Raw genomic sequence first — 13,614 nt, 5'->3', positions numbered from 1 at the left:
GTATTTACTAAAATGAATGAACGAAGAAAGAATTAACGAAAGAAGGAGTGAATCAATGGTTGGCATCTTAACATCTTGTGAACATAGGTCATTGTCATTTCCGACGTGAATGGTGCGGTGTCGGAATGCGTTAGTGGAGCAAAAGAAGTATTTCGGGAGAAAATACTAGCTCACAGCAATATCTGCCACATTTCCCCACTTGCAAAAAATTGCGGTTTCGACCTTGCTGAGAATCAAACCTGAATTACCTTAAAGATAGGCGAGTGATCTAACCTTTCAGCCACCATGGCCCCCAATTGGAATTAAAATTTCAATGTCTAATCATCTAACACAGATAAGCTAATCACTAAAATTACTTAAACTAAAAATTACACTTGGGATGTTGGTAGCAAAGATCAACAGTTCCATCCAAATTATTTAACTTACATTGTAGTAATTTATGTAATGCTGTTCATTTTTCTTATCCTGTACAGCCATGGGTTTCTTGAAATTTCTAAAACAGAAATGATTCAAATTAAGAATTGTAATGTTATGAATTCAACACAAGGCATTTCCAAAGTTTATAGATTTCATAACTACATATGCCAAAAAAAAAAAAAAAATTCATAACACAAACCTGAGCAACAACACTAACAAAGTAAAAACAGAGTTCAGAGATGTGGAGGGGTTCAAAAAGCAGCAGAATGCCATAGGTGGGGGAAACTGAAAATTGGAACACCTTATAAAAACTACTTGGTCGACAGCAGCATTTGGCACTTTTCCCAGATACATTGGAGAAAAAAAAACAGCATCATCTTGAAACTAAATAAATGATCTAAAATTGTGAAAAACTAAGTTTTTCTGCTATCCACATGATTTAAGTTCACCCTGAATACAATTAAAATTGTAACATCAATAAATAAAAAGTACAGGAAAGTGCCCTAACTTAGGATGCTGTTCTAACTTGAAACATTTTTTTAGAAAATTTCGTAAAGTGATGTTGGTAGTATTGTGGTTGTTTGTGGTAACCTCTTAGGCAGGTTATCTTATCAGTTTTGTTTTGATATTTTGGTTTATGTTGATTTTGGAGTGTGTGGACATGCTTGGAGCTGTGGAGATTTTTTGGAAATCCATGAAAATCTGTCAATAATTTTAGTGAATTACTAAGGTTTACTGCACACTTATGTGCACTAAGAGGAAATCTTGGAAAAAAAGAGTCTTGGACCAGAAAAACATCACATAGAGATATGACATCAGATTCGTTCCTACAAATGTACACGCGTTCCCTCACACACGCCCGGTAGCAATCTCTAGTTAACACTCATTTTTCCATATAAAAATCTACCTAAATATTTTTTATTCCATATAAATAAATATGCATAAGACCAAGAGGCAATCTAACATAAAAATGCTGCAGTGTCAAATCATAAACTGGAACTGATGGTATAAAGTTTTAAAGTTTTAAAAACCGTATAAAGGAGACATATTGCAAAATGTCATGGCACCATGCCTCATAAGACTTCACTAGATAAAACCTCTAAAGAAATAAATTCTGAACAGCAGCTCACAAGCTAAAGGTTCCATGCTTAGAACTAAAATTTACAACACAAAATTATTTTTACATGTTAACTCCCACACTGAAACACTGAAGCAAGTAACACACATTACAAAGCACAGGTAAGCTATACACGTTACCTATACACACTGCGGCTGGTAAGGTCCAGCAATTTGCTTTGGTAGTCTGCCAACACAAAAGGGTACACAGGATACTGCATGAGATCGTTGTATGATCTACCAGCCATCTTGTTAAGTTGAGTGAGGTACTCCCAATTGGTGATCAGTCCCTCCCGCCAAAGCTGGACAATGTCTGAGAGGCTGTCTCCTGTAGATGCTTGCCGATTTATCCACTGACATTGCGACAGCTCCGAAACAAACATGTCCCGTTCCTGCCAAACAATGTTTGATTAATGATTATGCAAGTTGTTTGCTTTTGGAATATGACTGAATTTTCAGCTAACTAGAATCATTAAGTGTTATGCACAGGATGGCAACATTTACAAATTGATTTTTCTATGTAAGCTTCAGTAAGTACACTAACACTGACAAGAATTGTAAAGCTCTTGTTACTAAATGGGTTTTAACACTAGATATAATTTATACATCTAATATGCTGTTGTGCTATTAAATAACATACTTTATTTGCATTGTATATATATTTCATTTGATTATAAAAAATTATTTATAACATTTATTTACAGTTTTATTTTATGTACCTCTTACCCAATTTATAACTAGAGAATAAAATTGCTTTTGGACAATTGCCATGAGTTGGGAGGGAAAATGTGTGTTTGAAAAAAAAAAAAAAAAACAACAACATGAAACACCAATGGAAAAAGAGCCTAAAATAATCAAGTCCTTAATATTCATGAAAATTTCTAGTAGCTAACTGAAACCATATAACAAGGAGAATATAAAATTAGATCATGCAGGAACACCATGGGCCAGTTATGTTTATTTCTTTCATTATATTTTAATGACTTAGTTCTTACTAATAGTGGAGTGTCGGTCCTGGTTCTCGGTTCAACCGGTTCTGATCAACCACACCGGCACTGTAAACCGTCAGTATAATCCCGGTACCACGGAAATCTTAACAGCCAAACCTTTGCCAATGAAAATAGAGAAGACTTCTTATAAGTCACGCCATTGTAAGGGAATGTATATTGCGGGCAATACATGTGCATGTCTTACTAACTTCCCTTGCTGATGAATAGACACTATCTGCACGTACACACTTCTGCACCCAGTGAAAGTAAAAGTTCATAAATCCTTGAAAATTATGGGTGACAGCTAGCAGTCTCCAGCTCCTTTCCTTCTACGCCACTCCCCCCCCCCCCCCCCCCAAATCCACCAAGAGAAAGTTTACCAAGATGGGGAAAGGAAAAAGATAAAGCCGGGGAAATGTCACAATGTAAACAAAAGAGTTCTCCGTGTACTTTATTTAAAAATAAACTAAATGATCAATAGTTGTAATAACTGCTACTAAAGAACTGTAGTTTTTTTTTTTTTTATTTGGCAGCACCTACATCAATTTCAAAAATACATAAACAACTTGCAATGGCTTTGGTGTGTTGTTACTGTTATTCATTATTATTACTTATGTATTTTGTATAATTCGCTTAATCTTTTGTGAATATATATATATTTTTTTCTCCAGCAATTTTGTATTGGTCCCCAAATTAAATATAGACCCAGCAAAAAACAGTTGTTAATAGTTAATATGCTCACAGGATATAGGTACAGTGCTGCTCTAGCCACCTTGTGAGACTGAAGCAAATGTGCTACCTAGGTGCTAGGTGACATGACTGTGGTCAGATCATGGTAAAGTGCGGCGCTGATAAGTCGTACTGAACACACAAACATGCCATTAATAAGGCCACAGCGTATCTTTGGTGCGACTAGAAATGGTTTTCAGTTAAACCTACAAATGCAAACCAATTTTTAAGAACCAAGCCAACCGAACCAAGAACCAGGACTAACATATCATTACTTACTATTAATTTTAATACAAAAACATTGAGTTTTGTTGTTTTGTTACTTTCTTAGTATTTACTCAAATACATGTTCATGTTTATAGATATTTAAGCCGTCATATGACTCTTAGGTACATATAAATAACCAAGGATTTCTTAGCTCACGCACTAATAGAATTTTTGCTGAGAAAGTTTAGCATATACATACTTTTATGTACTTGAGATAATAAGCAAGTGAAAACAATTTTTTTTCCATAATAAATAATATTAAAAAACTCTAAAATAAAGCAAATATGACACAGCCCAGAAAATACACAAATACTAAACATAAGTAATAATGATGTTGCTTGAACCTTACTTTTGAAGACTCAAAAGCAATAAGGTATGTTTTTCCATTAAGTAGGAAGATCTCCAAAGCTCTCTCCTGAAGCTGGTACCTGCGATTATGAATTTCTTTCATGCTGTCAAACTGCCAAGCAGTTGAGGAAACATCTAGGCTTCCAGCTGTCACCTGTCATAACATCACACATTCACATGTCAATGTAACACAGTAGCAGTACGATACAGCAGACATAGCCCTGATTTTTTATTCCTGAGTAAATGTTTTTGAACTTTGTCACTTGCAATGTCTATGAAAATTATTTTTAGGCTAGTTTTTTTCCCAAAGTTAGTTGAATGGAAAAAAATCATACTTCTATTAAGTCAAATAAAATAGTTTCGATAAATATTTTGTTTTATTATTATTTTAAGAAAACAAAATGTAGATCACTATTTACATAAGAAGTACAGATGATTTTTTTTTTCAACATCAATTGTCGTTTGTCGCTCAATAAAAAAAATTAAATCCCTTAGTAAAATTATTTACCTGAGGTACAGGATTTCCGAGATTTTACGTCCTTGGGGGTCGACAATGGTCACCCTGGGTCGATACCAATGACTGGGATTGAATTTCTAATTGTGAAAAGTCCAAAAGTATAAATAAAAAAAAAAGTTTAAAAACTCAGCCTGTCCCCGACCAGCAGACGTGAAATTATCCCAACACATTTCCGTACGTAAATTCGGCAAGTTGCAGACGAAATGAGCTACTGGTATGACGACTTGGCAACGTAGCTGTCTTCACTTACAAAGTTGGAAACAACGGGAAAACAGCCCCATATGCAAGTCCACCAATCACAAGACACATATTCATATAGGAAAAAAAATGTGCTAAAATTGTTCCTTGAAAGTCTAGAAAGACACATCACCCCACAGCATAGTCCATCCCGATTGGCTGCCTAAATAGTGCCTATCAAACATACTGGTCCATTGCTGCACAGTCATGTGCCTACCTGTTGGGTTTTCCCAGCAACACACTTTTTACAGAAAAGAATAATAACTTGTTGGTTCCACAGTGTCATGCCCATTTTTCTTTTTTTATGCTTCTAGAATGTTACAGTCTTAAAAAATACACAAGCAGACAATTTTAACTAACCAAACTAATAGAGAAATAAAATAATAATAATAATAATAATAATAATAATAATAATAATAATAATAATAATAAATACACTCAACTTTATGTAAAACCTAACCAAAATGCATAATTATTAATTAAGATTCCCCAACAAATTACCTTAGATGCCTAAGCATAATAGATGAAAGCATAATAAGCATAATAATCATAGAATTATTATGAAACCTTAAGAAAACATAAAGAACATAACAAACACACTCTTGGCTAAAGTGTTATTATTTGCAGGGGGCAGAAATTATGCAATGCTATCTTCACTTTTCAATGCACAGTATTTGACTACAAAAGCAAAGAGTGACCAATTTTGTTTTAATTTTTCTTTAAAGAACATATCAAGGGGTCGTATGAAAATATATAACACTATGATACCAGAAAATCTATTGTGTCTACATATTTTTCCACATAATAAAGCTTTTGTAAAATCTATATAATTTCATAAGTTGTAAATTAATTAACCAATTTCAATCATTAAAATTTATAAAACAATTCTATAATTAAAACGATAGAAAAATGTATTACAAAATTTTGCACCAAATGTTTAAGGACAAGAACATTTTGTACGAATTTCATAATGGTCCTAAACTTTTGACGGGTACTGTATGTTTGTGATTTTAATGTGACACCTCCTTTTAGATTAACTGTTTTGGTAAAAATAATTAGATTATTTTGGAGAGGGGTGGATTCGACACTATTCACTGCCCACAAACTTTGAAAAAACAAACATCACACCTGATGCAAGTCAGTGTCAATAACACTGTCATCAGCCACGAAGTACAGGCACGACTCCCCGATCAGCAACTCTCCAGGTACTTCATTGGCTGGCGTGACCACTCTCGCAGTGCACATGTGCTGGATCTTCTCATTTGTGTGCAACCGTTCAATGAGGACAGACGATGTGGACGACTGGCTATCTCTCTCGAAAAGGTATGCCAGAGGTTGTGATTTGTTCGCAGCATCTGCAACAACGGTTGCAATACCTTGCTTCATTGAGTGCATGCGTATTTCTCCCGTAAGGCATTTAAAACAAATGTGTTAGGGATGAGCCAATCGAATCCTCGACTAACATAAAATCCTTAGTATTCGAAGGATTTGATTATCTAGGTAAATAAATTAATTAAAAAATACAATCCTGATAACCTCATGTTTTCTAGGTAAATTTTTTTCTTCATACCTATTCTGTTACTATTCACCAAGATATTGTAATTAATTTGTAATTATGTAAATAAAATTAAAATATGTACAAATTCTGGAAACTTATTTGGTGAAACAAACATTGAAAGGTTGAAATGTTTTAACACCATAGTTAACATTTTAATTTCTTGTGCATTATTTTCTTTTTTACCCTTCATTTGTAATTTGAGGGGTAAATTCGAGGTACTCTTTGGGATTCAAATTCGAGATTCGTACTTGAGAAAACAGGAATTTGGGTCCATCACTTCTACAAATCCCATCAAATCCTTAGTATGCAAAGGATTCAATATTCGAGGAGGAAAAAAATTGGTTGTCTAAAGTCGGTTTACGGACGATAGTTTAACGTGACTTCATAACAAAACATTGATAAAATGATTGCATACTTTTAAGAATAAAATTTAATCATTTTTATTTAATTATCACTATTTTGTACGGATACAAAGAAGGAGTAAAATTAAATCTACAATTAAATTGATAAATTTACTTTAAATTGCACTCATAAATTCAAATATGTTTATTACTTTAAGGAAGAGATTATTTTTTTTAACTATAACTTTTATACATGTTTGCTATTTAACTTCAAGATCGTCGAGAATGTTTTACGCTTTTTCGCAATTACACATTTAACGACAAAGTTTGTTCGTCGTGAAATTAAATGTAGAATTTAATAAAAATGCCCTTGCAGTTAATAAAATAAGTATTAGTAAGTTTAAGAAAGAATTTCGGCTTTAATCTACAACCCAGACGTGGTGTGCTGGGGCCGAGATTAAAATTCGTCGAGAATATTTTACGTTTTTATGTCTTCCAGTGCTCAAAATGATATGCAATTGTGGCCCCGGCCACGAAATTTTATTTATAATTCATTAATAATAACGCCCCTCGCGATAAACAAATGAAAATATGTATTAACGAGTGCCTCGTTGCCGCGGAAGCGAATAGATAGCGCGATTCGTTCGGTTTGCGACCGTCACCGTAGATGACAGCACCGTAGGGGAATATTATTTTGTTTTTATAATACGATTTTATAACAAATACGCATCCCAAATACACTAAACTTATTTATAATGTGTCACAATATTTTTTAAAACATTGTGCAAAAGATCCCGGGTGTAATTTGAATTATTATGTGTAAATGTAAAACACCATTGTTCATACAAAAACGTATTTGAAAATTCAACATTACTTTTAAATAACCGTACCGATTATGCTGAAAATCGGTGGATGATCGTTAAATTACATAATATTAATAATTCAAACGACGAAAATGTGATTGAAAAGTCAAATCGATGGTTGTTCCAATCGAGTGGAAGAGAGATGCGGCGCAAGCGTACAATGCGCACGTCAAAAAAAAATTTTGAAGAACAATATTAGAAGAAATAAAGTTAATTAAAATAATTCAACACTGATAACCTCTTAAGTTTACTAGGCAGGTAAACGTTTTTCTTCATGCCTATCCTGTTACTATTTCACAAAATATTGTACTTATGACACGTAATTATATAAATAAAAATAATAAAATTACAACATTTATTTATTCTGGAAACTTAGTTTGTGAAACAAAAATTTAAAGGGTTGAATGCTTCAACACCAAATTTAATATTTTTAATTTCTTGTACATAATTTTATTTTTGACCCTTGACACTTAGATTTGGAAAACAAAACTACTTTTGAGGTATTTTTAATACCTTCGATCACCCCAGAATTTAAACTGTGTGGGTTAAAATTAAAACATTGTCAAATATATTTGTCATTCTTGGAAATATTTACCTCCTCATACAACTAAAAATACATATGAATTGTATTTTGAGGCTCTTGAAGATAAACTTACCTGTTAATAAGATGATAAAGTAATACTTGGTGATTTTAAAGTTCCTGGTGTGGATTGATCCAATAAACAGACAAATAATATCACACATACGTTCATCAAAAAATAAGGCACAGTCTTTGCTTAAATTTTCATCAAGTCTTGATCAATTACAGTGAAATAATACCTTAGTATCAGAAAATCTTTTAGATCTTTGTTTTACAAATTTGCCTCAGTGTGCAGTAATTCAAGCAGATGAAGCTCTCGTCAAAAAAGACATGTATCATCCTACCTTAATAATAAAAATTATAATGGGACAACTTTTCCTGCACAATCACTCCATCTACTATCTATAAGACCTTCAAAAAGGGTGATTAGCTAGGAATTTATAATTCCATAAGAAATTTTGATTGGTCCAACTTTTACAAATCCTCTGATCCTAACCATCTCGTTGAACAATTAACCACTTGTACATGTATTAACACAAAGGCTATATTCCGGTTATAAAAAAAAAGCCCCTACTTACCCCTGCTGATTTTTCAGTAAGTTAATTCTAGCACTAAAATCCAAGAAATAATTTCATAAACTATACAAAAGAAATAATAACATGTATTACTAATTACTTTTTCTCTCTACCAGAAGCATGTCAAGACCTCAATTAAGCATATAAAAATTAATTGGACCAGGACTATTAAACAAAACAAGACCAACCCCAAACAGTTTTGGTACCTTGATAAATGAATGAAAGTCAGTTTTTATGAACAACATGCGCTAAAAGTTAACAGTGTTGTTTCCAGTGATCCAACAGTACTTCCGTATTACCCACATATGGATTGTAAATATTATGCTGATATTTTGTTTAGTAAAATGTAATGTTCTCCATATGCAAATTTTCCATTTTTATTTAAAAATAAATTAAAATTGCATTGTTGTGGTTCACTATGTGCTTAAAGAAATAGAATGTGTTTGGTTTTAATAAATATGTCATGAGTAAATATACCCTGTTTTATCGCATAATCGTCGCACATTTTATACTAAAATAAAGTTTGAAAAGTAAGGGTGCGACTATTATGTGAAAAAAGAATTTTTTTTAGATAAAATTATTTGTAAAAACAAAACCTAAACCTATGCATGGAAAGTACTTTTATTTAAAAAGTAGATTATTTAAATGCACGCCAAACAATTTAAATTAATAAGTCATGCAATAAACACATTTTGTTCAACTTTAAATAGAAAAACCGAAACTGTAACGCGAACGTGAGTCGTAACACATAACTATCGACATAGTACACATCACGAGAAAGTGCTGGCTATCAAATGTAGTTAACTCGGCACTGGATAGAGCGCGCGCTATGCATGCAATAGGTGAGCTATCTGTATCTATATTCGACTACGTGCGCGCACTCTATACGCTATCAACATAACCAAACATGAATGATGCCAACTACGCTAGCTAAATTTTTATAAGTGGTACACAACAGCGACAAAGACAAAAAGATAAAGGTTATAACGTTTGAAAAAGTCTTTAAAAGAAAATTTACACATCAGACAACTTCGTATTTCTGTTAATTAAATAATTAAGCGGTAATATCCAAATTAATATTAGATTTCAACTTTAAAATACATTGTTTTATACGGGAAAACTACCTATACAAAGCGCTTGAAATCTAAAAACATCATGCAACGTTTATGCGAAAAAAATTTTTTTTCAAAATACAGTAGAACCCTGTTATAATGTTCCTGCATATAATGTTTTCCTGCTTATAATGTCATATTTTTAAAGTCCCAATATTTCCCCCATAAGGACAATGTATTTATTTCCTGCATATAATGTTCATAAATAGTGTAATTTCCTGCTTATAATGTTAGCTTTCTAACATTCAATAAATGGGGAAAAAATGTTTTAAAACCACATTATTCCAACACTTATGATAAAAAGTTTCCTTTATGTATGTTTATGTTTACAATCACTGCCATACAATACATGAAGTTTGTTAAAATACAATTTTATGCAATATACTGAAGGTACACAATGTTCATAGTTACGTGTCAGTTGGCACCCTTAGTCAACTCTTCTCTTCCTTGCCATTCCAGTGGGTATTCAGATGCACGTACATAGTCCTACGATATTTAAGTTGCCAACCATTGAGCGAGGGCATAACTAAAAGTGTTTTCTATTGCTTACAAATAATTATTTTTTTTTTTCATTCATACGTAGGAATCCCAAAATTAAACATTTTCAGATGGCAAAGGAGTAGACGTTCTCACTCTTAATGTTGTCATCATGAATCGTGAGACGATTTAAAAAAAAATGTGGCAGTGTATCTTTAAAGACAAACAAAATTTAACCAGGGAACAAGATGAAGTAGAAAAATTGTTGGCTTTTTTTTCAGAAAATTCATGTATCAAGTATACTATCTTTGGTTTTAACATTAAAGTTGTTTACATAGCTTGGTGAGTCCATTGGTACAAAGCTGGAACATTGTTAAGTGCTAAATTGAGATTTCCTGCTTATAACGTTTTCCTGCTTATAATGTTTTTTTCTTGTGCTCCCTTGAAAAACATTATAACAGGGTTCTACTGTAATGATGTCCTAAAATAACGGTGCGACGATTATGAGCGTGCAACGATTATGCCATAAAACACCGTAAATTGTTTAATTACAATTTCTCAGCAGTGCGTGTAAGCATCATGAACTGCACCATTAAAGGCTCGGTTCAAGGTCATGATTGTGATTCTGTCCTGCTGGAGAGCGCTCGTACAAGTGCTTTGTTTGCTCATGTTGTGCCTATCAGATGTTTTATTTTTTTTATTTTTTTTTTTTAACTGTGGACAGACATATTACAATAAATATATAAAATAAAATAAAAAATAAAAATTATTAACATCAGTTATATTCTGTTTGTTTAGAAAAAAACAACTGAGGGAACAACCAAGTAATTACGATATTTTGTTAACTAGTGAAGAAAACATGCCCGTACCCAGTTTGTCGTGAGCTGAAGACATAAGGTACTTCTTCCCTATGTTCAGGTGACACCTCTGCAGTCTGTTGCGCACCCGGCCAGGACCTTCTGTTGCATCCAGCTGCCAGGACCTGTACAGATGGACAAGCTACTTGTACCAGTCACCAAATTACATCACACATATAAACTGACAAAAATGTATTACTACAGAATCGATTTTAAGGTTTTATTTTTAACAGCATACAAATAAATCTGCCAGTACTTGTTTGAAAAATGTACCAATGTCATAATGTTGAATTAAGTTACTAATAACAGTTGTAATATCAAAAAAAATGGTAAAATAAATTTTTCCAACCTATTTACTATGTATATTTTTGAAAAAAAAACTTAATGCTGAAAAAATTACATTAATTGAATTTAATATATTAAATGCCACGTTTCTGTGATTTGAGTTGAGGTTTGATTAAAATTGCTGATTAATTCATGATAGCAGTTGCATTTTGGTGCTTTACGGTGTAATAACTTATTCTTTGGTGTTAGGTGGTGTACTGGCATGCTTTTAGATGTTATTTCGGTTTTATCGCAATTCACCTTATAATCTTGTTGCAATGTATTACACTGCAAGAAAGAACTGGTACCTATTCAAACTGTGAAAGGTTCACAAACAAAATTTGTAGAAACACTTTCTTTTAGAATATAACAAAGATGTTTTTTTTTTTAAATGTAACAATAAAATCACACTTCCATTCAAAAATGTTAATCTTAACTCAAAATGTGCTACATATACATACTATGTTGTAGAAGAATTTAAGTGTTTAAGAAATAGTTTGAAGAGAAAAATCATTTTAAACAATCTGACTGACTAAAATATGCACCGAAGAAAAATGTGTACACATATGTACACAAACATTTAGCAAATTTATCATCTTACACAAAACAAGAGTTCACAGAATACACCATAATATGGCTAATGTCTTGTGAAAAGAAATTTTCTATTGTAAATGCAGCATTATTAAATATTAAAGTGACTGTAGTAAAACAAGCAATAAAATTTTTCAAGTTCCCTAAATTCAGACATGCAGTAAAAATTTGAATAACCGTCACCGTCCAGACAACGGGTGTGACCGATAACCGAAGGGACATGATAACAGAAATATATAGTAAATACATATGTACAGTAACATGATTTCACTGCAGGCTTGGGATCAAAATGATAGTAAAATACTTTTAAAATAAATAATACATACTAATCCAGCTTTATACAGAAGAGTGTTAAAATAAGTCATGGACAATTTAAGAGATGTGTTTTTTTTGTTAATACTCACACTTTTTTTTTTTTTTTTTTTTTAATTATGACAGGTAACAGAAACTGACCGCTAAACAAGTGACGACTAAGCAAAGTTTTACTGCAGATGCTAACACCTGTACGCCGCACCTGGGATAAGATTGAGGAAAGAACCAGACTGCTCTCTCGTGGGTGAGCTGCTGAATGATCTTCTGCCACTTGACGCGCACATGAACGTCCTCGCTGTACTTTGCCTTGATGTGCTCCATGAAGACCTTGCGCTCGCTGTTCTGGGCCTCCACGACCGTCCTGGTTATGGCCATGGCGCAGTCCGCCACCGCCTTCATCAGACTCTCGAACCTGTACACGCTCCTGCAAGCACGCAGCAACTCCTCGTTCCCACTCACAGCCGGACGCTTCCTTGCGCTGAGCAAGTCTGCCAACTACAGCACAGGCACACTGAAAGGTCTCTAATTAGGCAATCTATGGTTCCACACATTCTTGTCATCCATCGCCAATCGAGCTGCTCACATTCAGAATTTCTCGGGTGGATTCCGGGTGATCACCTTGGCCAACAGGTCATTATTATACTACGGATGGACCAATAAAATCCTCAAATCCTCTAATACCTACTTAGTACTCGAAAGATTCAATATTCAGGGAAAAAGATTTCAAGAAAAATATTGGAGGAAACAAAGTAAACTAAATAAATCAACACTGATAGCAACCGGTAGCAGAAGACATGCCACTTGCCGGCGCCGACTGGGCTGGCGACAGACACAGCAGACATAAAATAACTGCGCTGCTAACGTACCGTCATACTACTCTGAGATATTTTGATTAACCAAATTTATTAAAACCCAACATAGGTTACCTAGTCATTTATGCAACTATTCAACCACACAGTCCAGTTTTTTTTTAAATTGAAAAACTTGCATAAGAATGGTACAACATTTTTTTTTTTAAATAAAAATTAGCATTCAATGTGCATCCCATATGCAGGTACCTGCATTATTATTACAAACTATTTTAGGATCATAGAGGAACTGATCCAGTAAAGATTTTGCATTAATAAAAATAACTAATCTTAAGACTGCCACTACCCTACAGTTGACAAAGCAACTACAGTACACTTAAAATAAGTAGGCTACAAATTGTAGAATTCACAATTAATTTGTCACAGTGTTAGTGCAACACCACAAGTATGTATCACATTTCCCAACTTTCTTGGAAGTCCAACACCATTTTAACTCCCAAACTTTTCTCAAATTCTCACCCACAGAAACCCACAAATAGCTTCGAGATAAAAGAACAAATGCCAAAACAACTAAAAAACAAATACAGGTGACTCA

The 13,614-nt window shown here is 33.3% G+C and overlaps 1 protein-coding gene across 3 annotated transcripts in view; it reads right to left on the bottom strand.

Moving 5' to 3' along the window:
- The window catches only part of LOC134530338 (lysosomal-trafficking regulator), a 114,370-nt gene that overhangs the window by 27,846 nt on the left and 72,910 nt on the right, over positions 1-13,614 (bottom strand). For all 3 annotated transcript variants that reach the window (XM_063365078.1, XM_063365081.1, XM_063365079.1), the window contains exons 30-35: positions 12,413-12,634; positions 10,996-11,108; positions 5,749-5,975; positions 3,868-4,020; positions 1,675-1,925; positions 427-493 (exon numbers count right to left, since the gene is read on the bottom strand). In XM_063365078.1, coding sequence (XP_063221148.1) covers positions 427-493; positions 1,675-1,925; positions 3,868-4,020; positions 5,749-5,975; positions 10,996-11,108; positions 12,413-12,634 — 1,033 coding nt within the window. The remainder of the gene's footprint in view (positions 1-426; positions 494-1,674; positions 1,926-3,867; positions 4,021-5,748; positions 5,976-10,995; positions 11,109-12,412; positions 12,635-13,614) is intronic.

This window comes from Bacillus rossius, chromosome 3 (genome assembly GCF_032445375.1).
Source record: "Bacillus rossius redtenbacheri isolate Brsri chromosome 3, Brsri_v3, whole genome shotgun sequence".
NCBI classification, from domain to species: Eukaryota; Metazoa; Arthropoda; class Insecta; order Phasmatodea; family Bacillidae; genus Bacillus; species Bacillus rossius.
The sequence above is the reverse complement of the archived record's forward strand: the minus strand, read 5'-3'. Positions and strand labels throughout refer to the sequence as shown.